This window comes from Phasianus colchicus, chromosome 19 (genome assembly GCF_987193195.1).
Source record: "Phasianus colchicus chromosome 19, bPhaCol1.hap1.1, whole genome shotgun sequence".
Classification (NCBI taxonomy): Eukaryota; Metazoa; Chordata; class Aves; order Galliformes; family Phasianidae; genus Phasianus; species Phasianus colchicus.
In genome coordinates, this window is record NC_143454.1 from 12,775,709 (window position 1) to 12,802,586 (window position 26,878).

Sequence of the window (26,878 nt, forward strand, 5' to 3'; positions counted from 1 at the left end):
GGAAGACCCCTGCATGGGAATGGTGAGAGTTACCCTGGCACCGTCCTTTGGAAATCTCAGGGCTCTGTAAGCTCTGAAGCTGTGTCGTAACTCCTCCCGTGGTGCTCTCCCTTTCTTTTGTGTAGGAGAGCTGGAGTTCAACTCCTTCCTGTTTCCTGCCTATGTGCTCCCTGCCTTGTCCATGGCCCAATGGGCTTTTATTGCTCACACCCAGATTGGTACGTGTGGATATAAGCCTTTGTTTACGTTTATCTTTTGCTTGTGGTGACAGCTCATAGCTGAGCTTGTGGTTAACAAGACACACAATAGCTGGAGATACAGTACTCTGCGTCACTAAAACACGAGCTTTGTGGCAGCCACGAGCCCAAGGAACAGCGAGTTTCTGTGTTTTATTTCTGTGCTTGCTCCCATTGCCCCGCGGCCCTGTTGTGGTTGAAGCCGGTGGGTGGCTCAGCACCACGCAGTCCTTTGCCCGCTCCCCTGTTTCCCGTGGGATGGGGGAGAGTGTTGGGTGGAAAAAGAGAAGTAAAACTCATGTTTTTGAGATAAAAGTAGTTCTGAATATATATATGAATGTATTGCTAGTGATGTACAAGCAATGGCTCACCACCCGCCAACCACTGTCCAGTTAGCCGCCAAGCAATAAAAGAGAGTGAGATGTACTCTCATCCCCTTCAAAACTCCTTCCACTTGATGGCATATAGTATGGAATATCCCTTTAGCCAGTTTACGTTAGCTGTCTTAATTCAGTTCCCTCCCAGCTCCTTGTTGAGAGCTTTGCTGAGAATGGCCTTGGCTCTGTGCAACTTTGCTTGTCAGAAACTATAAAGATCAGGGTGTTATCAGTGTGATTTTTCTCCTAGAACCCAAACATAGCATCATACCAGATACTCTGAAGAAAAATCCCTCCCACCTGAGACTAAGGCAGCCCCCCAGTGTGTGTGCCGTAAGCCAGATAGGGATGCAGGTGTTGCATTTCCCTGGCAGCGTTGGCCAGGGATGCTGGGGAGGTTTTGGTGCCCAGCTTGGACGTCGCAGCACTGCTGTGCCTGTCAAAGCGGCATGCTGCGTGCTCTCCGAGCAACGAAGCAGCGTTTCATCAACAATGTGCCATGCTATTTCCTGGAACCTGGTGCGTTTGTGTCTCTGAGGCTAGGTTTACCCTACGAGCTCTTCTTGCAATAGCTGTTTTGAATTCCATTGCAGGCGTGTGAGCAGAAGTGCTTTTCCCCTTATGTTCTGTCTCACAGTGTTTGCCCATGGTTGGTAGAAGAAGGAGCTGATGGAGTCAGCAGTAGATTCTGTTGGCTTACCCTCTGTGCTTCATCCCTGGAGCTCACTGCTGCACAGAAGAGTACACGCGTGTTTATCCCAGGGCTGCAGTAAACGGGAGCCTGGTTGGAATAGCACTGAGCAGCACCTAATGGGCTCTGCAGAGGATGGCTTTGCAGAAGGAGCAGGAGTGCCTGCGTCCACCTGTATCCTGGGATACGTTCTGGCAGCGATGCACCAGCTGTGGCCACAGTGACTGAATGCAGGGCTTGGCTTGGGGCTGCCGTGTGGCACTTACTGCCCCGCCGTATGCCTGGCAAAGCACAGCCACCCCTCGCCCATGACAAGCGTTTGTCTTAGTGTCGTGTTTCATGCTGTCTCCTGAACCTCAGGCACTGGAGGCAGCTTCCCCACAAGAAGGGGAGAAGAAAATGAGGTCGTCCTGGAAGCAAAAAGGTAAAAATCCACTTGGGAAAGAAATGTATATAGCAGTCTCGTAGCAGTTCTGTGTTTCTCCAGTCTCTTCCTTGATTTCCTTACAGTGAAATAGATCGGTGCTGTAACACACTTTTGAATGAAACAAAGGACTCTAGTGTGGATTTTATGTAGGCCCTGCACTGCAAGGTATGCTGCTGGGAGGAAGCGCCGGGTCCTGCGCTTTGGTCATGACGACCCCGTGCCAGCTTCTCCAGGATTTGGCTGAGGTAGAATTCCAACCGCCCTCTGATTCTAGAATGTTGGAGTGTTGGAATCTTCTGGTCTTGTGACGTGGTCTTGCTTCCCCACCTTGTCTGTCATGGTGGAGCAGCCTGGTGGCTCTTAGTGATGTCATAAGCAGCTAGAATGAGGGGAGGAGCAGTGCCTGCTGCGTCCCTTCATTGGAGCGCTTGAGCTCTGACTGAGTAGCTCGCTTGTTGCACTTGTGCATCGACTGAGTACCTTCGTTTTCACACCGTCTTGTGCAGCATCTTGTAGGTAAGCTGAGACAGTGTGAGATAGACGGGTGGACAGTGAGGTGTTGAAAGCTGCTGGCTGGCGGAGCTGGTAGTGTCATGCTGCTTACTCTTTGACCATCAGACATAATTTTCACTCAGTAGCTACATTCCAAAGCATAGAGGTGGCATTTGTCTCAGGGCTTTTTCCTTGTCTTCTTTGTTAAATTGTGCAAGCTCACTGATCAGCTCTTTCTCTCTCCTCTCCCCGCCCTCTGCCTTCTCCTTTGATGCAGCTTTTGCTCGCGGAAGAACAGAGCAAAGTGACAAGAAACAGCTGCGGCTTCAAGGAACTTGTTCTGATCTCTTGCCTGGTATGTGCCACACGTTGTCCCCCCCATGTGGTTTTGCAGCCTGCGTCGCACCGTGTTTAGTAACACAGCCTCATCCAGCCTTGACAGGACACCGGTCACGTGTAGAGTTATTCCACTTTCCCTCCAGCTCAGCCCTCAGAAGGATGCTGTCTGTGATGCTGTGACCGGCTAATCTTTAGGAAACCAATCCCTTAGGCAAGGAGTCCTAGTCCCAGTTTGTGCAGGGCTGCACAACGTGACCACGAGCATGCGTGCTTCGGCTGCGTGTGCGCATGACAGCTGTGGGGAGCACAGCAGAGATGCAAGCAGAGGAAATCTGTGTGCAAGGCTGCGGCCGGCGCTGGAGGTGAACTGGTGGGAGCTGGGCGCTGGGGAGCAGATCCACCCCCAGCAGTGACTCCTCTCACTGCCCTGCTACTGCGCTGTCGGAGTGCTCTGAGCAAGCGTATCTGCTGCTTTGTGCCGGAGTCCCCATCTGCTAGCAGAGGGATAGCGACTTGGTAAACTGCTGCGCAATAGGCTGTCTCGTTTGAATTGACTGAGCAAAGTGGTTGTTTCTAGAACACCTGCCTATGCCAGTGGGTAACTGAGGGTAGTTCTGAAGAAGTCTCTCCATACCGTGGTGTGTGAACAGAGAAAATAGAAGTGTGTTTCTTTTCAGTTCCAGCTTGTCGTGCCTGCTGTGATGGGCATCGCGTGCAGCGAGATCAGCTGTGGGCCTGACCTGACACAAATGGAGGTAGAGTATGAAGCTCTGATTGGTCTTTGTTCTGCTGACTTGAGCCGGCAGAGTGAGCTGCAGATGAGCTCTCCTGCTTTTCAAGAGAGGGAGAATCCTTCCAGCTCTATCGGTGTCACTGAAAAGCTGCCTGAAAAGCTTCATGTCCTTGCTACGAGCATCTAGATGGCCGTGGACGTTATAGTACCGACAGAATCAGATCGAGCGTTATAAACATGCAGAAGCATTTTCCCCATCCTGCCTGGATTTTGTCACCCAAAGACCAAGTTCTCATATTCAGCAAGTTAAGGGAAGCAGGCACTTGTAGTGAGCCAAGGATTGGGTCAGTGGACCGGCTCCTGTGTCCAGTCCATGGCTGAGGTCTCCAAGCAATAGGTTACAGGAAGCAAGCAGACTCTTACGCTCCTCTTTGGCAAGACAGTACTGCAAGCGTGGCAAGTTTATAAAACTCCAGGAGTCCTCTCGGTTGGGGTGTTTGTCCTCTTAGTCTGGGTAGAGAGAGACGCATCTTTACATTGCCTGGCGATACTGCTGCACACCAGGAAGAGAAACAGCTGTTATTAGACTTGCAGTTTCTTGTTAAGCACTCACGATAAGGATCTTTCTCTGCAGATGTGCTCCTTGCTCTGAAATTGTCCTCGTTTGTCCTCAGCTCCTCACCATGGCCTGTGCTCTCTGTTTCAGACTGAGAACAATGGGAAGCCCCAGCTGATCCACGAGGAGTCTCCTGTAAATATTCCAGCTGTTGCTGCTGCCCATGTTCTTAAGAGATACGTTGCCCAGGCACCGGATGAACTCTCCTTTGAGGTAAGCAGTTAAGGGCGTTCCTAGTTGTCATGTACAGGAGAGTATAAGGTGTGAACACATCAGGAATATTCTCGGATACCTTCAGAATGTTTGGTGAGGTTGCAGTCTTTTGCAGGTGGGAGACATCGTGTGCGTTACTGATATGCCACCAAAGGAGCTGACCCCCTGGTGGAGAGGCAAGCATGGCTTTCAGGTAGGCACAAGCTTCAGACTTGAGAGAGCAACTTCGGTCAGGTCGGGAATCTCGGCTAAGAGCTGTGCTGCCTGCACAGGATGGCTCATGGATGTAAACATTTTCCCTGTGTCGGTGTCAGTGATGGTCTTTGTAGGAAACTGTCTCCTCAATTCACTTAGAAGCAAGAGCCTTCACAATATGCATCAGGTCACGGCCACTGTACCCCACCTTTGGAAATGCAGCAGCTAAGACAGTGTTTCAGTGTCTCAGAGTATTTTGCTTGCACCCATGCAGAACGTGAAGTTAGTGTCTTTTAGGAAGTTACTGCCTGTCAGCCAAGGTAGGGTAACAGACCCTCCGCGTGCTTGTTGCTGCTGCTGGCTGCAGAACGCTGGGTAGCTCGGAGCTGGGGATCGCAGCTGCATCTCAGTCAGCAAGAACTTTCTTCTTCTACATCTTCTACAGAAGCAATTATTTGTTTTGAAGGTCTTTTGGCTGCAAATGTTGAATAATTATTACTTTTATGCAGGCCACTTTTTGTTGGATAGTCTTACGGCGCGTCAGGCAAGCACGTTCCGAGGAAAATGTTAGGTGGCTTTTGGTTGAACAGTTCAGGCCTGAGAAATGCTGCCTTCAGTATTGCACCTCTCTTTTTTTTCTTGTTACAGGTTGGATTTTTCCCAAGTGAGTGCGTGGAGCTCATCAATGGAAAAATTCCGGAGTCTCTCCTCAGTTCAGTGCCAAAGCCAGGTACAGATGTTACATTTGATGGTGCAGGGAAGCAAAATGGCGTCTCTTTTTGGGTGTGTTCTGTGTTTAATACCTCCTTTATCCATCCCGTGTTATAGTCTGTGCTGATGATCCTTCAGGCATATAATGGGGCATATGGCTGGTGTTTTGTAGGCAATGAGAATGAGGGAGGGCAAAGGCAGTTCTCCTGCGAGTCAGTACGAGGTTGAGAACAGTCAGTGTCCCTGGTGGACAGCTAGAGGCCTGGTTGTGCTAGTGATATGCTTGATCAGAACGTGACTTTTCAAGAGGATCCTTAATCCTCAAGTTGAGCAAGCCAAGCAAGAGGAGTGCATTAAACTCCATCGGAACGCGCAGAGATTTGGCCCGATCCTCCCGTGTTTATGAGTGGATTTGGGGAAATCATAGAATCCTCCTAGTATGGCTTGGGATGGAAGGGAGCTCAAGGATCATCAAGTTCCAACCCCCCTGCCTCAGGCTGGGCTGCCAACCAACCTCCACATCTAATGTGAGACTAGACCCCACTGCCCAGGGCCCCATCCAACCTGGCCTTTGGCTCCTCCTGCAGGGATGGGAGAAAATCCAGTTTTCTATGTACTTGTTAATGTTCTTCCCGTTTTGACGTGCTCTGTAGAATGTGTTATGCTTGGCCTTGTCCAACTGAGCCAAACCTGAAATGAACTGGTTTCTTCCTGTTGTCGTGCAGTGCCAAAGAAACGCGGCAAGCTCATCACCTTCCTTCGTTCCTTGGTGAAGGCCCGCCCAAAGAAACCGAAAGAGCGGGAGGTGGAGAAGGAAAGGGTGTTTGGCTGTGACCTGGGAGAGCATCTTCTCCACTCTGGTCACGATGGTAAGGGACAGCCCGTTCCTGAGATCTTCCTCTGTTGGGCATCTAAAGATGAAAGGGAGGTCATATCTAGCAAAGGGGCAGGTTGGTACCGGTGGAGAAACGTGTAATGGAAGTTGATGGCTGAAAGATAAACTGAGGCTAATGCTCTTAAGAGACAAGCACGTTTGTATTTGCTTAAACCAAAGCCTGTAAGCCAATCCCACGCTAGCCTGAAAAGAAGGGAAGCCTTTTGGCCAAGGAGAGTGTCCTGCATCAGTTTCCCAGCTCTCCTGGACATGAGATTTCCCACCTCCTTTCATTCCCATGGGAGCTGTGGTGGGACTTGCAGTGTCTCCGGCTTCCCCAGAATTACTTTCTCTAGGCTGATTCCTAGGTCCTGACATTTCTTGAATGCAAGGAACACATGTCTGTCCAGTTTCCTCGTCTTGGACAGCTTTCTTCTGTAAGGAAGAACTAAGCAGTAGCCTGGCTGGGCTTAGCGGATGAGATTTGACAGGAGCACAGCCTGAACCAGGACTTGAATGAGGAGCTCAAGTAACCGCTGGCACGTGTTCTTTAGTCCCCCAGGTCCTCCAGAGCTGCGCCGAGTTCATTGAGCAGCACGGCGTAGTGCAAGGGATATACCGGCTGTCCGGTGTCGCGTCCAACATCCAGAGACTGCGGTAAGAGTGCTGCGACTGACACAGCGGTCAGTAGGGGCGCGTGCCCTGTTGTGGGTGCTCAGAGGCCTGCGCCGTGGGGCAGCTCTGTGCAGGCAGTGTGCGCTCAGCGGTGGTGCGCCAGGCTTGTCACTGTTTGATAGGAACACGGGGCGTTCAGCAGACTTGCTGGAGCAGGAAGTTCTCCTTCTGTCCTTCAGAGCACTGGAAGGCTGTGGGGGACTGCGGTGTCACCGCTGCCAGCTCTCATTCCCGTTTCCTCCTGTTTGCAGAGCCCTTTGGAGCAGTCCACACTCCTCCTTGCTGCTCCGGGCTCCTGGCTTAGGATTGTAGACTAGGCAGCCAGTTGTCAGAGTCACGGGAAATGCCTTAGCAAAACGAAAAGGTCTCCTTTTGGAAACATCTCATCCAGCATGGCTCGTGTGGTGCTGGTGACTGAGTGTTCATTTTCTCCTGTTAATCGGGAAGCCCTTCCAATGCTTGATTATATTTGGTGTGGCTTTTGACTTGTTTTCCTCTTTCTCAACCCCCCTGCCCGTTTTTGTGTCCTTCTCTCCAGCCAAGAATTTGAGTCTGAGCAGATTCCTGAGCTAACCATCCGCGACACTCACAGCGTGAGCTCCGTCTGCAAAATGTACTTCAGGGAGCTCCCGAACCCTCTGCTGACCGACCAGCTGTATGACAAGTTCTCGGTAAGCACAAGGCAACGTCTTTCCTTTACCTCTTCCCTGGGCCTCTTGGGAGATGGCTGCAGCAGTGCCCCAGCTCTGAGGCCCTTTTTCTGTTAGCCCCGTGGGGTTTACTCGTATGTCTTTGCCACATCATGCATCATATGGATGCCATTTTCGGTGGTCCCAGGAGGCGGTTATTTCCATATTCACAAAGCTTGCGAGAATTCATGTTTTTTGTTTTTTCTTTTGTTTTGTTTTTCTATTCCCCAAGTATTTATAGAATGGGAATGGGATTAATAGCAAAGTGCACTTGAAGCTTGAGGAGCTGAGCTGCGCAATCAGGCTGTAAACCGGCCCGCTGCTTGGACTCCTTGGCCTTGATGGCACCAGCTGCGTGCCGCTATGTTCCCCAGATGCCTCCTGGAAGGCGTAAAATCTGTCTCGGCGCAGACCAACTGCACGCTGTCCCCATAGTTCACGATCCTGTGGCAGGTATCTAGCCTGATTTGTGTCTCTGTCCCTTTCTGCACTATTCCAGGAGGCTGTTGGTGCCGCTACAGATGAGGAGCAGCTGGTCAGAATGCAGGACGTCATCCAGCAGCTGCCCGCGCCTCACTACAGGTCAGTGCTGCCTTCAGTCTGTTGAGCTCAGCTGTGCTGCACTTCAGAGGGCAATGGTGTGATTCCAGGCTTGTCTCATGCTGGCAACATGATGCCTGCGTATGTTGAAGCAGTTTAAGGCTACACGGGGTTAATTTATTGGGTCGGTTCCTGGGCACGGGGGCACAGTTGGTGCAGCTGGTGGCTGCAGCTGTGCTGTGCTGGGGCTTGGTGCCACAGTGTGGCACTTAGTCAAGTTGGATCTACTTCATCTTCAGTGACAGTAGCAATAACATGCATTGAGGCTTGCTCTGTGAACCGCAGCACCGCGTGCTCATTGGTGCTGAATATTTGCCTCTCTTATTTTCCAGGACACTGGAATACCTGATAAGACACTTGGCTCGTCTAGCCGGGAACTGTTCCGTGACAAACATGCATGCTAAGAACTTAGCGATTGTGTGGGCTCCAAACCTCTTAAGGTAAACTTCTTTCTCCATTTCAACACACTGCTTGGATCTGTTCTCCGGAAAAAAATGCAATCTACCTTTTTCTCCATCGAATGTGCTCTTCTCCTGTACAATGTGCAGTAAGTGGCTGACGGCAGAGCAAGAGCCTGGACTGTTCTCCAACCTCACAGGCACAATTTCTAGATGACAATTTCTGCCCTCTTGTTTAGATGGGACTGGTGTGTCCTTGACCATCCAGGAGAATTTCTTCAGCGGCATCACCGCGGAAGCCTCCGGAGCCCAATTTGACAGCTTTTGGCTGCAACAATCCAGACCTGGGGAAACTTGGATCTTGGATAAATGACTGCTAAAATCTGCCTTTTCTACAGATCACAGCAGAACGAGTCTGCCTGCGCCAGCGGAAGAGCCGCCTGCATGGAACTGCAGACGCAGTCGGCTGTGGTGGAATTCATCATCAACCACGCAGATGTCCTCTTCTGCTCCAAATCCGGATCAGACATGGCAGATGGAGCAGGTGAGTGTCTTCCTCCATGAGCTTTATCTTGATCAGACACCTTGATCAAATCCAGGCCTTCTCCAAGATCTTTGAAATACACTTTTTCTATCGAGGGGACAGCAGACTTCTGGGCTTAGATTAGAATCTGGCATCCTGTTGCTGGATGCTGAGAATGTCCAAGTCCAAACTTTACAATGAGAAAAAAACCGTCACTGTCGTTACGATGTTTTGCATGCAGGTGAAGCTTGATGAAAGTGTGGCAGTGAAGCTTTCTGAGTTCCCTACCCCCGCTTTCTAGGGTTTTTCTTTGCCCATTTCGATACAGTGAGCTGCTCTTATTAATTATGACTCTGTCCTCTGCCTTAAACATACCTCTGACCACATGCTTATTCTGACCTCCTCTTCTTCTAGTGGCTCAGATAAGCAGGTCTGAGAAAACTATAGCATCTCCCCCAGAACTGTGATGGCTGTGGTGCTGCTTTGTGATCCTCGCTCTTACCTGTGGCTTTCCCTTACAGGGCACGGTTCTCTCTCAGGGCCCAAGTCTGCGTGGGTGTCTTCTCCTGCCACAAAGCTGCTCACCCTGGAGGAGGCACAGGCTCAGAGGCGAGGCCACAGCAGCTCTTCCGTTGTGACACAGAGCAGGGACATAGAAGTGGAAGAAGGCCCCACAGCTGTACAGGGGAAATTCCACACAATCATCAACTTTCCATCTGAAAGGTAAAGAGGACTTTGTTTTCCAGCAACCATCATCATTGTTTGGGTGGGTTGTGTTGTTGTTTTTTTTTTTTCCCCCATTATTTCTTGCGCCAAAACATGTGGAAGCTAAATTAAAGTAACGGTGCCTGAAGTGAATTGTTGCAGTGAATCTCTGCTCCCTTTGGACTCTGAGATTCAACTAACATATTCGGTTTAGCCACACGAGGCTGCCATTCCTTCCTTGCTGGGCACGCAGTCACGAGATGTATAAAGCCATGCTGACGTCTACCCTGGCCTGAGCTGGCTCTACCTTGAAACGTTGGGGTTTTCCAGCTGTCGGGGCCACATGCCTGAAACCAGTTCCGGTTCTCCTCTAAGCAGAGCTGTTGGTCAGACCTGCTGGCACTAGAAACTAAACTTGGCGGTGAGATGGGGCCGACGAGGTGTTGATGTCAGAGTCAGAGGTGCTTTTGAATTTCCTTTATGGCTGCACGGTTCCTCAGAAAGCAGTTACGCCTGCTGGCTCCAGAAGAGCCATCCCTTAGATGCTGTCCTGTACAGCCGCGGAGCCTTTGCTCACGTGCTCTGCATCTTGCTTGACACAGTTTAGGGGAATTTAGCCAGCAAGGCTTCAGGGCTGAGCTATAGGAGTGGAACCATCCTCAACTGCTTGAAAGAGAGCGAGTTTCTAAGCTGTGCTTCAGCAGAAACCAGGCGGTGCCAGGAACAAGCAACTGTTGGCAAGAGCTCAGTGCAGCTCTTCCCTCACCCCGCACCACGCACGACTCACACCAGTCACTGTTTTCTCTCTCCAGACAACGTCCACCCAGCAAGATGAAGGAATCACCAGCTGGCAGTTGGCGTTCCTGCTTCAGCCTGCGGAAACCATCCTCTGTGGCCAAACGCCGACTGCAGCGCAGTCCCAGGGAGCCCTCAGAGACAGAAGTCGTGGTGCTGGCAGGTAAGGGTGTGAATCCAGCTTTCAAAGCCTTGCTTTTCAGCGACATAGAATTCATGCAATACAAGTGGACTTGTATCTCCTTCTAGCGTTCCAACCTATACCTAGCATCTTCAGATCACCCCTGATCAAGAGCCACTTTCATAATTCAGCTTGTGAAAGTTTGACACTAACCCCTGTGTATCCTTCCTAGGTGAATCGAGCCCTTGTCTAGCCAGAAGAGCCGGGGCAAGTAGCGATGGTGCGCTGTGTGCTTCCATCGATGGAGGGCTCTTAGGAAGCACGAGTCACTGTGGTTCAGATGACAGCCTTCCACATAACAACAGCCATGGAGAGAAGGAGCTCATCCAAGTTCACGCCCTCATTTCTCCCGGCTGTGCTGAAGATGCTGACCTGAGCCTGCTGGACACCACAGTCACCAGCCTGGACTGTGACCCAGTGCCTTTGCAGTGCAGCCCAGCCCAAGCACAGTCCGAGTGCCCCGATAGCAGCACCTCCACGCAGGAGCAGGTCAGCGTCGCTGAGGAGAAGCCGAGCCTCTTGGACGGGGTCTTAGAATCAGGCCTCCAGCCCCAGGCACCGGGCAGCAGCACTGAGAGCTCTGAGCCACTCTCTCCGTGACAAGAGAGGATGAGTCCCATCTTTACCCTGGACCTCTCACGCCCTCCTGTCTTTTACGTAATAATAAAAGCACGCTCGTGCTCAATCAACGCCTTGACTGCCTTCCGAGTCTTCATTCACAGAGACCGGGACAAATGCAACGAAGAGCAAGGCACTCTCTCCTCGCAGAGCGCCGCTCCTGCCGCCTGGGCCGCCCCGCAGGACAGCGCGGCGGCAGCCGGAGCTGTCCGGGCAGCACCAAGAGGAAAGCCGCGGCGCGACGGGAGCGAGTGCTGAGGACAGCTGTGCCGGAGGTGTGCGGGAGAACGGTCCCGGGACGGGGAGAGGGGCCGTGCGGGGCTCCAGGAAGCTGCAGGGAGGCGACGGGGGGGATCTAGCGAGATCTGAGGCTGTAGTCGGCTGCGACGGGGTGTGGGGGTTCTGGGGAGCTGGATGATGGTTGTGGTCCTTTTCAGCCCCCTTGCCGTTCTGTGGTTCTGGTAAATGCTGTGGAAAGTGAAAGTGTTGTTTCTGCACTGAACATTGAAAAAGGGCAATTGATCTAAAGAATGAAGCTGTCACATATCCTTAGAAATAGCTGATGTGGACAGGAAGATTACCATATGCATATAGGTAACATATTTTAGAGACATAGTTACCGAATTACGTGACCAATTCTTTCTCCCGAAGCTGCAACAGACTTTAAATGTTCTAAACAATGTGGGTATAGTATTCTGACCTGGGAAACGTACTTTAAGGTTGTTCATTAGGCCAGCAGAAGTGAAGTCCATTGAACAAACTCTCAAGGAGTCGGGGCCTTTACACAAAGCAGAACTGTCCCACTCTGTGGGAACGTTAGGATGCCGTAGGCAGGCTCCAAGATATTGCCCTCTGTCCTCCTTCCAAGCTTATCTCTAAGCAAGGACAGGCGGATGATCCGAACAATGACCCAGTGTAAAAGGCACTAATACTAGGGGTAATGAAGCAGTTAAGAGGTTATGTCTATGTTGTAAAGCAGACATCCAAAAGTTACGACCAGATGTTTGTTAAGAAAGCAGTTGTTAGAAGGCAGTCGACCAATTAAGATATTTGTGGTTGGGTGGTAAGGATTTGTGTGAAAGAACTAATATAAAAAGTCCACCAGTTAATTGTAGATGCACTTGCCATAATTCAAATAATGTCTCCCTAGCTCTAAGTTGTGGAAGGTAAAAGAAATGCTTTACCCACTGAATTTTGAAAGGTGATTTGGGACAATGCAAACAAATTTCAAAGAGAATTTTAATCTTGGTGACATCTAGTTAATTTTACTTGTGATCCTCTCACTAACTATGCCACAGCTTTTGTCCTAACAATATGCAATGTTTTGGTACATACCATATACCTAATAATTGTGCTGGGACTGAATCACAATGGAGTTGGTTTTTTTTTTCCTGCAAAGAAGAAAGAATCCCAAATGCTTGTGGAGAAAGAAGATTCAGGGATTTCCTTTTCTTTCTCGCTAGCAGATCTTGATGCTCTCCTGTTCCTGCCTGTGGGCTGCTTGTCATGCCAGAGTCCTGCAGTCTCCAGAAGCTACCCCACATGGTACCAAAAGAGATCATGGACCTGGATTCAGCCATTCCTCATTCTCCCACTGCATGAGCTCTCATGGAGCAGCATGCTCCTCAAAAGTGGTCATGGTCATTTTGTGCAGTTACACAGTGTTTGTGTACTTATGTAGGAATGGAATGTTGTTTCTGCATTAGAATTAATAACGTGAGTATTTTATGTTGTTGTTTCTGCTCCCATCTTGTGTTGTTTGTCAGTACTAATAGCTCTTCTGTCTCTCCCAAATAGCATGGGTTTGTTCTTTTCTTTTTGGGTTCAGTATCATTTCTTGCCATTATGGAGTGTTTCTCTTCCTTTCCTTTGTTTTCCAGGCTGTTAATTGACTCCTCATTGGAGCTACAATGACCCAAACACAGACTACTATGCACTGACCAAGTGAGATGCAAAAAGAAGAGGTAGGCTCCAAAACAGGCTTTGGGTGAGTGCTGTGTATGACTTGTGGTTTCTAGAATGACACCTAAATCTTACTAACCCGTGTTGTTTAGTATCTCGTGTGGAGGTTTCTTTTCTCCTTCCAGGACTGGAGACTCCAGATGCTATTGCCCTTCCTGATCTCTTTGGGTTGCAGTATTAGACATGCCCACATGCTTCGAAGGGGTGATTCCTTCATCCTTATTAGAAGATCTTGTCTTGTGTTCAACAGGTAGCATTGGAGAACTGTGGCCCTCTGAGCCGTGTGAGGACAGTACTGAGGCTCTTGGTGGTTACAGCAGGAAACCAGAGCCATAGATGGGTGCCAAGATGCACTCCTTATTTTGTCCGACAAGCTATGTTGACCCCTGAGGCCACTCCCATGCTTGTAGAGGTCCTATATTCATGGCATTGGTTGTCCCTCGTGCTCACTTTGTGTTCACCAGATGTTCTTATTTTACACCATCTTCCCCACCATATACTTACAAGCAAGTGTTCCACTTGGTCTCCATATCTCTCTCTGGCCAGGCAGATGCGGTGTGCCAACAAAACAAAGCATGCAGACCCTGAGAAGAAAAAAAAACAGGAGAGAAGCTGTCCTGGGTGAGACAGGAGAAGTGTCCCTTGAAGGGATGCTCCACTGGCACTGCGTCTCACATCCGCCGCCTGGTTCCTTCTCTCTCCTTGTCTTCTAGGGCTCACAAAGTCCAAACGTACCCTGATGGAGTTCAACTCTAGCTTGACCAACACTCATCACGTCCACAGTAGCTGGCTTAGGCTCCCAATTACCAATGGGATGCCTGCGGCTTCTGCCACTCCTACCAAACATGGGTTTGTTCTTTTCTTTTTGGGTTTAATATCATTTCTTGCCGTTATGCAGTGTTTCTTGTTTCTCTTTTCTAGTGTTTCATGTTGTCAATCTGTGCCTCATTGGAGCTACAGCGACCCAAATGCTGACTGCTCTGCTTTGACCAAGTGAGATGCAAAAAGAAGAGGTAGGCTCCAAAACAGGCTTCCAGTGAGGGCCGTGTATGACTTGGGGTTTCTAGAGTTAACTTCTTCTTTTCCAGTTCTCTTTCGTGTTTTTTTTTGTTTTTTTTATTTCCCCCCCTTTTTCTAATTTATTTTCATTTTCTAATTCACTTTCCAATTGTAATGCTTTCCTTTTCTCTGATTCCTTTTCCAGTTCCTTTTATTTTTTTCATTGCTGTTTCTGAATAATTTTCTAATTTGTTTTTTCCCTTTCTTTTCCTTTTTACCTTTTTCTTTTTTCTCCTTTTCATTTTCTAATTCTTTTATATCCTTTTCTACTTCCTTTTATTTTTCTTTCTAATTTATTTTCTCAAGTCTTTTTCCAATTCTTTTTTGTTTTGAATTCTTTTTCTATTCCTCTAATTTTTTCTTTTGCTAATTCTGTTTCCAATTCTGTTTCCGTTTCCAATTTTCTTTCTTTTTCTTCATTATGTTCCTTTTCTTTGTCATATTCTTTTCCATATTTTTTTCTTCATCATATTACAATTCCCATTCCAATTCTCATTCCATTTCTTTTTCCTTTACCAATTATTTTTCCATTCCTTTTATTAAATCTCTCTTTTTCTCTTTCTAAATCTGTTTTTTCTTTCCTGTTTCTAATCTATTTTGTTTTTCTATTTTTTTTTCTAATTCTTTTCCTATTTCTTTTTCCTGTTGCAAGTCTTTTTCCTTTTTCTATTTCCTTTTTTTCTTTTTTGAATCCCAGTTCTTTTTCTAATTGTAGTTCTTGCGTTCTCTTTTTCTGGATAATTTTCCATTTTTTTTCCCTATTTCTTTGTCTAATTCTAATTATTTGTCTAGTTTTTTTTTCTAAATTTCCTTTTTTTCATTGTTTTTCTTTTTCCAATTCCTTTTCGTTTCCTTTTACCACTTCTCATTCTAACTTTAATTCTTCGTTTTCTTTTTATAATTCTTTGTTTTTTTTTCTAATACCTGTTTCATTTTCTTTTCTCCTTTTCTAATGACTTCTCAAATTCTTTTTCTAATTCTTATTCTACTCCTTGTTTTTTTCTTTCTCTAATTCTTTTTCCAACTCTTTTTTTTCTTTTTTCTATTTCATTTTTTTCTAACTCCAACTCTTTTTCTAATTGTAGTTCTTTTTCTTTTCCCCATTCCAAATCTTTTCCCCAATCCACATCCTTTTCATTTTCTCTATTTCAGTTTTTTTCTTTTACATTTTCTAATTCTTTTCTGATTCTTTTTTTAAATTTGTTTTCGATTTTTTCTGTCCTTTTCCTGAATCAGTTTCTTTTCTTTTTCTGATTCTAAATCTTTTTCTACTTCTCATTGTAATTCTTGATATTTTTCTATTTTTTTTCTTTATATTTTTCCTTTTTCTAATTCATTTTATTTTTCTCAATCTTTTTCTAATTATTTTTGTTTCCAGGTTTTTCTTTTTGCATTTTCAGTTTTTGCAGTTCTTTTTCCTTTTCCAATTATCATTCTAATTCTTTTTCTTTATCCATTGGTTTTTCTTTTTCTAATTCCTTTTCATATTCTTTCTCTTGCTCTTGTGCTTTTGTTTCCTTTCTCTTCTTTTTCATTTTCCAATTCTTTTTTCAGTTTTGATTCCATTTCCAGTTCTGTTTCCAATTCTTCATCTATTTTATTTTCCATTTATTTTCTCTGTTCTTTTTTGTCCAATTCCTTTTCTTTTCATTTTCTTTTCCATATTCTTGTTTTTCTCTCTAATTCTATTTTTCTAATTCTTTTCTTTTTTTATTCTTTTATTTTTCATAGTTCTATTTTTATATTTTTCTAGACTTTTTCTCACTCGTTTTCCAATGGTTTTTTTTATTTTTTCACTTTTTTCATTTTCTAATTCTAGTTCTTTTTCCAATTCTTTTTCTAATATTTTTTTAATTTTTTTCTCATTTCCCAATTCTTTTTCCATTTTTTTCTTTTTCCAATTCGAATCCTAATTCTTCTTCATTTTTCTTTTTCTAATTATTTTTCTCTTTCATTTTCTAATTCTATTTTCTTTTTCTGTTTCTAATTCTAATAATTTTTATAATTAGAATTCCCTTTTCCTTTTTATTGTTTCTTTTCTATTTCTTACTCTTTCTAATTCTTTTTCATTCTTTTACTTTTTATCTTTTTCTAATTCTTAATTGTTTTCCTTAATTAGTTTTCTTTTCCTTTATCTTTTTGTAATTCTAATTTCAGTTCTTTTTTTCCTAATTCCAGTTTTTTCCACAGCCTTTCCCAATTCTTCTTCTAGTTTATTTCCAATTCGTTTTCTATTTATTTTCCTAATTCCAATTATTTTGTCTTTTTCCTATTCCTGTTCTAATTCTTTTTTTTTTCTAATAATTTTTCTTTTTATAATTCTAATTATTTCCTTTTCTATTTCCTCTTATTATTCTTTTTCTATTTCTTTTTCTACATCTTTTTTTTACTCTTTCCTTTTCCCTTTTTTCTTTTTCTTTTCCCCTTATTTTCTTTTCTTTCTTTTTTTCTTAATTTTCGTCTTTTGTGAACCTGAAGTACTCAGGCAATGAGAAACCAGGGGAGGAGAAGGTAAGAGTCAGGTAATAGGGCATGAACAATGTCCTACTGATTCAGATTTCATTATTTGTGAAGAAAATACTACCAGGTCTACAAGGGACTTATCCAGTTGGGTTGCATTGCCAGAATTCCACACCCAAATAAACCGAAGGATGCCCAATTTTGTGGGTTTTCACTTGGTTTACTTGTATTGTCTGTGCAAATTCATGGTATCTTTGTACAGGTTTGTGGGTCTTCATTGGGCTTTGCAGAAGTCCGCCCTGGTTCACTGAAGACTTTACAGGATCACTGGTCTTCACTGAGGTTCCATGAAGTTCACATGGTTTTGTAAAATTTTGCACGGCTTCACTTCTGTTCACACTAGTTCACATATCTTCACTTTGGTTCAGTCAAGTCTGCACAATTTTGCTGGTCTTTGCTGCCTTAAAATTTTACTTCTTTACTTAGTCCCTGACAGTTTGCAGGTGGAATCTCAATTTCTGAGTCATCTAGTGCTGCTGCCACTTCCCCCACCTTTCCAGGGTATGTGCCTGCAATTAAAATATCTACACATGGATACAATTTCACATTCTAAGGCAGTGAAACTTTCTGTCAAAGTTCAGTGAGGTGGCTTGAGCAATAGTGGGAGTCTGCTGAAGGTATATTGTATCCCCTCCTGCGTGAAAGCAGAGTTTCTTTATCCTCTTCCTGCAAGGAAACTGTAAAGAACATGTTTTTTACATTGAAAACTGCCATCCGAATAGGCTCCAAAGCCCATTTCACCTCATACTCCAGCCCCAAACCATCAGTATTTCACGCCAAACTCCAGGTTCAAGTCCTTGCTAATTCACCCCAAATTGAGCTTCCAAAACCTCATTATTTCATCCCAAGTATCAGCCCCAAATCCTTACTATTTTCCCCCAAACTCTACTCCCAAACCCTACCTATTTCACCCCAAACATCAGCCCCAACACCCCAATGTCACCCCCCAAGGATGCTCCAGCATCACTCCCCCAGCGTAATTCCTTAATATCACCCCCCTGTCATCCCAACATGACCCACCAGCATCAACCCAACAATGTCACCCCCCAACATCACCACACTATCAACCCTCAGTGTCACTCCAACATTGTCATCCCCCAGTGTCACCCCAACGCTCTCACCCCACCATCAGTCATTCATGTTAAATCCCAGTGGTACTCCAACATCACCCCCAATGATGTCACCCCAGTGCTACTTGCTGATGTCAACCCTATTGATATCCCAACATCACTCCACCACAACCACAGTGTCACTTCCTCCAGTGTCACTCTCTGAAATGTTAGATAATTCCATTAAGTGGGAAGCAGAATCTCCCTAAGCAGGTGTGCTATTACTATCTGACCCTTGAGAGATGGCAAGTCACCAAAGAGGAGAGAGAAGGAACATGCCAGCGGTAGATTCGATTGGCAGCACCAGCACGGCATCCCCCACTTCAAAGTGCACTTCCGTGCTTTCTCCTGCTTTCATTCTCCCCAGGGTCTGTAGGGTTTGTTCCGCTTGCATGCTGTACCCATGCAGCCAGCGTGTGATACAGAGCCCAAGTGGAACATCAACTTGGGAAACAAGTCTTTGCAAGAACAAGACCAAATACCAAGGATAGCACTCTCCACAAAACATTTGCAGCCACAGCCACAAATATCAACTCCCTTAAAACTGCCAAAATACCTTATTCAATTCCAGGATCATTCTTCAGTTAGGGGCCTTTAGATCCCCAACGTAACACCCCAACAACATCACCACCCAGCATTCACTCCCTGATGTCACTCCCTCCAGAAAAGCCCCAACATCACCCTTGTCACTAGAATGACACACCAGAAACATTCTCCAGTATCCCCAATGTTAGCCCCCAGTAATACTACAACATCACCCCAGTGTCACCCCCCTGTTGAACCCCCCCCCAGCAATAACCCAACCTCATCCCCCCAACATTACTCCCTAATATCACCCCACTGTCACAGCAGTGCCACCCCAGTGTCATTCCTTGTATCACCCCAACAACGTTCCCCCAGTATCACCCCCTGATGTCACCTCCAGTCATACTCATTACCTCTCAATGTCATTCCCCAAAATAAACCCAGTGTCACCCCAACAATTTCACCCCAGTAATGTCTCCCCCAACGTCACTCTTAACATCACCCCAGCGTCACCCCCACATCCCCCCAAAACACCACTCCTTGATGTTAAACCCTAGTAATATCCCAACATCAACCCACAACTTCATTCCCCGACATCAACCCAACATCACTTCCTCCAGTGATACCCCAACATCACCCCCAGTGTCACCCCTTAATATCATCCCTGTATCATCCCAATTTCACTCCAGTGTCACCCCCCCAGCTTCACTTCCTGATGTCAATCCCAGCCACACCCCACCAGCATTCCCCAGTATCACTTCCAAACATCACCGCAGCGTCACTCCCTGTTGAAACCCCTCTTAGGGTAGGGATAGCCCAATATCCTTCCTAGTAATGTCACCCCAACAATGTCACTCCTTGATGTTACCCCAAGTGATACCCCAACATCACCACCCAACGTCTCTCCCTTGTCACCCCAACAACATCACCCCAACGTCATTTCCTGATTCCTCCCTCACTTCCCTCCCAGCATCACCTCAATAATGTCACCCCCCCAACAACGTCACTCCTTCATCTCATCCCCCAGAGATACTCTAACATCACCCTACAACATCACTGCACAACCTCAACCCAGTTTCACCCCAGTGTCACACCAGTGTGCCCCCACCAGTGTCACCCCAACAGTGTAACCCCAATATCACTCCCTTATGTCACCCCCCAGTGAAACTCCAACACCATCCTAGTCTTATCGGAATGTAACCTCCCAGCTTCACTCCAACAATACTACTCAAAAAAACCCCAACATCACCCCCACCAATAATTACCTCCTGTAATGCTACAACATGATGGAAAATGCAACAACAATAGCAAAAAAGTAAGTCCTAGGTTGCAATAAGTGAGGACTTGCTTAAACACGGCAGCTATAAACACAAAAACAAGGAACAAAATCTGCTTAACTTTAGAAGATCTCAAGCAAGCAGGGACCTCCAGCAAAAGCTGCTCATTTCTGCTGACAACACTTAAATGAGGCCTGGGAGGGGGTGGAGCCAGGATCCACCCCTTTCATCACTCAGGTGCGTTTCGTGCACCTGAGCTCCTCTGGTTTGTCCCTTCTCAATTATTGTTTCAAGCCACACCTTAGGGTTTCCACTACATTCCCCCCAACAATATCACTCCAACATCACTCCCTGATGTCCCCCCATGATATTCCAACATCACCCCTCAGCATCACCCCCCCACATCATCCTAGCCCAATGTCACCCCAGTGTCACCCCAGTGTCACCAGCAGAGTCACCAATTTTAGAAAGTCAGGCAATTTTACCAATTGCCTTTGAGGACAGAGTTGAATCAAAATATGCGTGCCATTGTTGCTCATCCACTGATAAAACTCCCCTTGCCAGACAGGCAGATCCAATCACCAGCTTGTTACTAGTCTTTTTTTTTTTTTTTTTGCTTCAGGCCTTATGGGAACAGTTAGTTCACAGCCAGAAGCAGTGATTGAGCACCTGGTGAAGGGTGTAGCCAGCCCTGTGAGCACAGGTGGAAGCAATTCACCTATGGGACCGGATAGGGCTGACCTTGGCTCCACCCCCTCCCTGACCACATTTAAGGGCTGGGAACAGTAAGGGCAGCATCTCTAGCTGGGGGTTGTCTCCTTGGGAGTGAATGCAGACCTTTGGAAAGTGGTGAGTGATTCATGTGTTACTGAAGAAGTTGCTGCCATGCCTTGTTTCTACTGAAGTTGCTGCCATGCCTTGTTTCTACTGAAGTTGCTGCCATGCCTTGTTTCTACTGAAGTTGCTGCCATGCCTTGTTTCTACTGAAGTTGCTGCCATGCCTTGTTTCTACTGAAGTTGCTGCCATGCCTTGTTTCTACTGAAGTTGCTGCCATGCCTTGTTTCTACTGAAGTTGCTGCCATGCCTTGTTTCTACTGAAGTTGCTGCCATGCCTTGTTTCTACTGAAGTTGCTGCCATGCCTTGTTTCTACTGAAGTTGCTGCCATGCCTTGTTTCTACTGAAGTTGCTGCCATGCCTTGTTTCTACTGAAGTTGCTGCCATGCCTTGTTTCTACTGAAGTTGCTGCCATGCCTTGTTTCTACTGAAGTTGCTGCCATGCCTTGTTTCTACTGAAGTTGCTGCCATGCCTTGTTTCTACTGAAGTTGCTGCCATGCCTTGTTTCTACTGAAGTTGCTGCCATGCCTTGTTTCTACTGAAGTTGCTGCCATGCCTTGTTTCTACTGAAGTTGCTGCCATGCCTTGTTTCTACTGAAGTTGCTGCCATGCCTTGTTTCTACTGAAGTTGCTGCCATGCCTTGTTTCTACTGAAGTTGCTGCCATGCCTTGTTTCTACTGAAGTTGCTGCCATGCCTTGTTTCTACTGAAGTTGCTGCCATGCCTTGTTTCTACTGAAGTTGCTGCCATGCCTTGTTTCTACTGAAGTTGCTGCCATGCCTTGTTTCTACTGAAGTTGCTGCCATGCCTTGTTTCTACTGAAGTTGCTGCCATGCCTTGTTTCTACTGAAGTTGCTGCCATGCCTTGTTTCTACTGAAGTTGCTGCCATGCCTTGTTTCTACTGAAGTTGCTGCCATGCCTTGTTTCTACTGAAGTTGCTGCCATGCCTTGTTTCTACTGAAGTTGCTGCCATGCCTTGTTTCTACTGAAGTTGCTGCCATGCCTTGTTTCTACTGAAGTTGCTGCCATGCCTTGTTTCTACTGAAGTTGCTGCCATGCCTTGTTTCTACTGAAGTTGCTGCCATGCCTTGTTTCTACTGAAGTTGCTGCCATGCCTTGTTTCTACTGAAGTTGCTGCCATGCCTTGTTTCTACTGAAGTTGCTGCCATGCCTTGTTTCTACTGAAGTTGCTGCCATCTTGACTGCTTTCATTGGGTGGAAACCATAAGGGCAGCATCTCTCCATGGAGTGTGGGGCGAGGTCTGGTCCTTGAGATAGGGCGAGTGATTCCTTCTTATTTCAGGGCTGTGTTTTTTCCCATTTTGGGGGCTTCCTGACCTCATTTAAGTGCTGGCACCTGTTTCCTGTGGAGCATGGGGAAGTGTTGGTTCTTGGGAAGGGGGTAAGTGGTTTCTTTATTTCAGGGCTGTAATCTCTCTTTTTTTTTTTTTTTTCCTCTAGTATCCTGACCACATTTTAAGGGGTGGAAGCCACAAGGGCAGCATCTCTACCTGGAGACTGCTTCCTTGGCAGTGTGGGCTGAGTGTTCATCCTTGGAATGGGGTAACTTATTCTTTTTTTTATTTCAGGGCTGTGATATCCCCTTCTGGGGGTATCCTGACTACATTTAAGGCCTGGCAGCCATAGGTGCAGCATCCTGGCGGCAGCTTCCCTTGGAGAGTGGGGTGAGTATTTGGAACGGGGCATGTAATTCCTTCTTTATTTCAGGGCTGTGAGCTCCACCTTTTTGGGGGGACCCCAAACTGGATTAGAGCAGCTGTATTTGCATGTTTGTCATCACAATGCCCTTTTTTCTTCTCTAAGGGAGATGAAGGTGTTATCTCCCTTTCTCTGATATGGTGATTGAAGGACTGACACATGTTTCTTTCTTTCATTGCTCCCTCATTTCTGGAATGCTTCAATCAGCCTCAGGATAATGCTGGTTAGCTGACTGAGCATTGCTGTTGTGGGAATGCCCAGAGCTAACGTCCTTTTCCATAAAGAGGTTCTTCATTCTCCAGGTCTTTTAAGCAAATCTTTCTGAGCTTGTTATCTTCTGGTTCCATCTCTGTTCACCATTTCATGGTTCTTATGATCTCCAACCTGGGGCTCCAAACATGGTTTGTGTGCACCTCTATCATCCCATTTCATGACTGTAGTTAAGAGTGTTATGCACTGCTTCCAAGCATACAAAGTTGTTTAAAGGCATTCTGTGCACCCTTACATGTAATAAATCAGCTGATCTTTTTTTTTTTTTTTTTTTTTTTTTTTTTTAGCTTGATGGGGTTTAGGGATTGCTGGAGTTTGTCTCATCAGGGGTGTAAGCACTCTGAGATCTACTGAGCAGGTAACAGAGCATTCCAAGCCCCGTGTTTGTGCACTAGCTTGTATGCAGGCAGGTTTCTAATGGCTGTGGGAAGCTCACTTAGGGATCAAATGGGTTGCAGGCGGCTCACCTTTCTCTATGGGGTCTATTCTCCCAGCCTGCTGCACTACACGGCTGATGATAGAGTGAGGTGCTTCGGCCAGGACCTGAAGAACACTCCCAGAACGTAGTGGCCATCTGCTTCATCCTCACTGTGCTTAATATGGTCTGCACCACTCAAGCATAGTGATAACAGGTATTCTGTTCCTATTTTGTCTGGTTCTCTCCCATATCTCCCTTACAAATTTGTCAATGGTAATGGATCCCCAAGGCATTGTTCTCAGAGCACATTGTGACTGACCACCATGGGATCCTACAGTCCTTTCTGTTTGAACAGCAGATCTGACTTCATCTTTATAGAAGGCCAAGGATTGTCCTCTTTTGGACCACTGTACTCAGCATCACCCCAGACATCTCCATCCTAATTGTCTGGAGATCCTATTAGTTTCCTAATCTCTATGACACCCAAACCCCCATCCCTCTTCCTTCCATCCCCTGTCCCCCATTCAATAGCTCTACAGCTCTGGTTCCCAACAGTGTGATGAAGTGAGGTCCCTGGTTTGCTGAATACTGGGACTGGTCCAGAGAGGCTCTGTGATACAGCTAGATCAGGTTGCCCAGAACCTGGCCCAGCCTCACCTTGGAAGGGATAAGGCATCCATCATGTGTCTGAGTAACCTGTTCCACTGTGTCACCACCCTCACAAGATTTTCTTTATATCTAACCTAAATTTTTTCTCATTCTTCCCTTTAGGTATTGAAAGGCTGTTACCAGGTCACCTCAGAGCCTTCACTTCTCCAGGCTGAACAGCCCCAATTTTCTCTCTTCATAGGAAAGGCATTCCATCCCTCGGTTCATATTTGTGGCTATTCTCTGGATGTACTCCAACAGCTCTATGTCTGTGTCCTACACTGCAGCCATCCAAATCCAGACACAGCACTCCAGGTGAGGCCTCACGAGCATAGGGCAGAGGGGCAGGATCATCTCCCTTTGCCTACTGACCACGCATCTTTGGGTGGAACCCAGCATACAGTTAGCTTTCTGGGCTGGGAAGGTACATTGCTGAGTGCCCACTACTCAGCCTGTTGAGGTCTCTCTGGATGGTGTCCCATCCCTCTGGTGTGTCACTGCACCCCACAGCTCGGTGTCATTAGGGTGCACTTGACCCCCACTGTCAATGTCACTGATGAAGAGGCAATCCCAGATGTTGATACAAACTCGGCAAAGAACCGCTTGAGAGCAGCCCTGAAGAGAAGGATGTGTGGATCCCAGTGGATAAGAAGCTGGACATGAGCTAGCAGTGTGCACTTGCATCCTGGAAAGACAACTATATCCTGGGCTGCATTAAAAGAAGAACAGCCAGCAGAGAGAGGGAGGTGATTATTATTTTTTTTTTTTTTCTTTTCCCCCTCTACTCGGCTCTCATGAGGCACCATCTGCTTAACTGCGTCCAGGCCTGGAGCCCCCAGCACAGGAAGGACTTGGAACTCTCAGAGTGGGTCCAGAGGAGGGCACTAAGATGATCAGAGGCCTGGAGCACCTCTCCTATGAGGAAAGGTTGAGGGAACTGGGCTTGTTTAGACTGGAGAAGAGAAGGCTCTGGAGAGACCTCATTGTGGCCTTCCAGTACTTGAGGGAGTGGATAAACAGGAGGGGAAACAGCTGTTTATGAGGGTGGATCAGGATAGGACAAGGGGGAGTAGTTTTAAACTAAGACAGGAGAGGTTTAGGTTGGATATTAGGAGGAAGTTTTTCACTCAGGGTGGTGATGCACTGGAACATGTGCCTTGGAGTGACTTCCAGGAGGATCTGTTCTGCGATCATTCACAGCACAGAGGTGAGACTGACATGTTGATAGTTCCCAGGGTCATCTTTTTTATCCATAATAACAGGTGTGCTGTTGCCTTTTTTCTACTCACCAGGGATTTCACCTGACTGCCACAACTTCTCAAATACCGTTGAGAATGGCTTGTTGACTGCATCAGCGAATACCGTCGTGACTCTGGGATGCATTTCATTGGGACCCATAGACTCCTGGATGTTCAGGTTCCTCAGGTGATCCCAAACCCTATCTTGACTCTCAGTGTGGGGCAGGGAGGTTGTTGGTGGGGGTGGCATTGCTTTCTCAATCCCCACCTGCACAGCCAAAGGTGAGGGCTGTATATAATGAGCAGTTATCAGAGGAGATGGAAGCAAAAGTGTTGTTGGGTATTTGAGCCTTTTCTTGTGTGTTGTTCTCAGCTACTGTGCTGCTGGTGAGCAGCATCATGCACAGAGTGCAGCCCCCCAATGTATGCAGGGTAGTGCTTTCGTTACTGTGCAGCATTACTGGGAGCTGTGGTTCTCCCAGGTGCTGTAACGTCTGCATGGAGAGATGTGTGAATCTTCATGAGAACAGCTAGAAACGGAAAGCTGGATTTCCTGGAATGCCCCAGAATCCCACTTTGCTGACTGGTAATTGTCTGCCCAGCAGGTAAGGGCAGCGTATGCACACCAATGTTTACCCATTATGTAGCGTGGTACAACGTAGCACTCCCGGAGCTCTTTATTGCATTTTAGGGTACCCCAAAGGCTGCCTGTCCTTTTCTTCCCACATTCTATTTGTCTCTGGCCTTTCACTGCAGTGTTCTCCTTCTCTTTACCCTAGACATTATCTACTGCATTTTCTTGCTGTCCTGTTTTGGTGTTCTGTGCCCCATTGTCTTGGCCATTGTACTTAGCTTTCTTTGCTGCATTCTCTTCAGCATTTGGTTTTGGTGTTTCTTGCCATGTTCTCTTGGCCTCGTGTTTTGGCATTTCTTGCCTTGTTCTCTTGGCTGTTGTCCTCAGCATTTCCTGCCATCTCATAGCCATTGCCTGGGCGTTCCCTGTGACATCCTCCTAGGTGTCCTGTTTTGGCGTTCCCTGTGGCATTCTCCTTGGCCTCCTGTTTTGACCTACCCAGCCACCTTCTCTTGGCCTTCTGCATGGGCTTTCTTTGCCATGTTCTCTTTGGCCGCTTGTTCTGGCGTTCCCTGCCACGTCCTCTTGGCTTCCTGTTTTGGCATTTCTTGCCATGTTCTCTTGGCCTTCTGTTTTGGTGTTTCTTGCTGTGTTTTCTCGGCCTTTGCTGTTGGCCTTCCCTGCTGTGCTCTCCTTGCCCTCACCATAGCTTTTCACTGGGTATTTTCCTTGCTTTTGCCCTTCCCTTAGCCTTTGCTGTTTGCTTTGCCTTTACCTCAGATTTCCCTTTGCTTGTCCTGGGAGTTTGGCATGCCTTTGCCTTTGGCTCTCTGGGATTGGCTGGGAGGCAGCGTTAATTTTGATCTTGACCTGAACCCCTAGCTTAATGGGAACTCTAATGATAATTACATTAACCTGCAATGCATCTGTAAACCTAACCCTTAGCCTGATGTAAAAAAAAAATGTCTCTAACCCGAAATGCAGCAATAAAAATAACACCCCTTGTTTTCTGTCAAATTAACCTTCATCCCAATCGTAGTGCAGAAAAGAAGTTGTAGTTAGTTTAACAATTCAAGCCAAGAAATAGCATTAATTTTATCCCTAATGCTCCTTTGACATCATTAGAGCAGTGTGCACAGGGTGCAGCCCTTGCATATGTGGGATAGTGCCTTCATTACTGTATTGTGTCCAACAGGTGGCAGCGGGGAGCTGTGGCACTCCTGAGCGCCGTAAAAACTGCACAGAGTGATCTGTGGCTCTTCATGAGAACAGCCAGGAACAGAAATCTGCATTTCCTGCGATGCCCCGGAAGCCAACTTTGCTGACGGTAATAATCTGCCCAAGAGGTAAGGGCAATGTTTACCCATTACTTAGTAAGACACAAGGTAGGGTACCCGGAGTTCATTTCTGCATTTCAGCGTGCCTTACAGGCTGTCCGTTCTCTTCCTTGTGCATTCCCCTTGCCTCTCCTCTGTGCCTAGTTATTTCCTGCAGCATTCTCTTTGATCTCTGTTCTGATGTCTGTGGTGGCATTCTCTTGGGCCTTGCCCAGTGTTTTGGCGTTCCTGGCGGTGTTTCCTTGGGCCTTGCCCAGTGTTTTGGCGTTCCTGGCGGTGTTTTCTTGGGCCCTGCC

General features: G+C 46.8%; 1 protein-coding gene and 1 long non-coding RNA gene across 7 annotated transcripts; both read left to right on the forward strand.

Annotated features, from left to right (window-relative positions):
* Positions 1-1,984: 1,984 nt before the first annotated feature.
* LOC149915487 (rho GTPase-activating protein 32-like) lies at positions 1,985-15,787 on the forward strand. Its single transcript, XM_090121200.1, has 17 exons — positions 1,985-2,247; positions 2,501-2,578; positions 3,240-3,317; positions 4,002-4,124; positions 4,240-4,317; positions 4,968-5,049; positions 5,756-5,899; positions 6,459-6,561; positions 7,118-7,250; positions 7,768-7,850; positions 8,201-8,308; positions 8,665-8,810; positions 9,311-9,512; positions 10,307-10,452; positions 10,643-11,363; positions 12,555-13,052; positions 13,176-15,787. The coding sequence occupies exons 3-15, from the start codon at positions 3,264-3,266 to the stop codon at positions 11,068-11,070; spliced, it is 1,830 nt and encodes a 609-aa protein (XP_089977326.1). The 5' UTR covers positions 1,985-2,247; positions 2,501-2,578; positions 3,240-3,263; the 3' UTR covers positions 11,071-11,363; positions 12,555-13,052; positions 13,176-15,787.
* Positions 15,788-20,346: 4,559 nt separating this feature from the next.
* Positions 20,347-25,664, forward strand: LOC149915488 (uncharacterized). 6 transcript variants are annotated; one of them, XR_016458878.1, is made up of 6 exons: positions 20,347-20,389; positions 21,968-22,063; positions 22,655-22,725; positions 22,862-22,999; positions 23,557-24,179; positions 24,726-25,664. It is a non-coding gene; the product is annotated as an uncharacterized LOC149915488 (long non-coding RNA). The 6 variants fall into 6 exon arrangements; XR_016458877.1 differs by lacking the exon at positions 20,347-20,389 and adding an exon at positions 21,556-21,780; XR_016458881.1 differs by lacking the exon at positions 20,347-20,389 and having other exon boundaries at positions 21,848-22,063; positions 24,726-24,858; positions 25,154-25,664.
* The last annotated feature ends 1,214 nt before the right edge of the window (positions 25,665-26,878 follow it).

Excerpts from the sequence above, each read along its gene's own strand:
- LOC149915487 (XM_090121200.1), top strand. The coding sequence starts at position 3,264 with ATGGGCATCGCGTGCAGCGAGATCAGCTGTGGGCCTGACCTGACACAA. Across the intron at positions 4,125-4,239 it reads CGGATGAACTCTCCTTTGAG|GTGGGAGACATCGTGTGCGT; the intron begins GTAAGCAGTTAA and ends AGTCTTTTGCAG. Across the intron at positions 8,811-9,310 it reads AGACATGGCAGATGGAGCAG|GGCACGGTTCTCTCTCAGGG; the intron begins GTGAGTGTCTTC and ends TTTCCCTTACAG.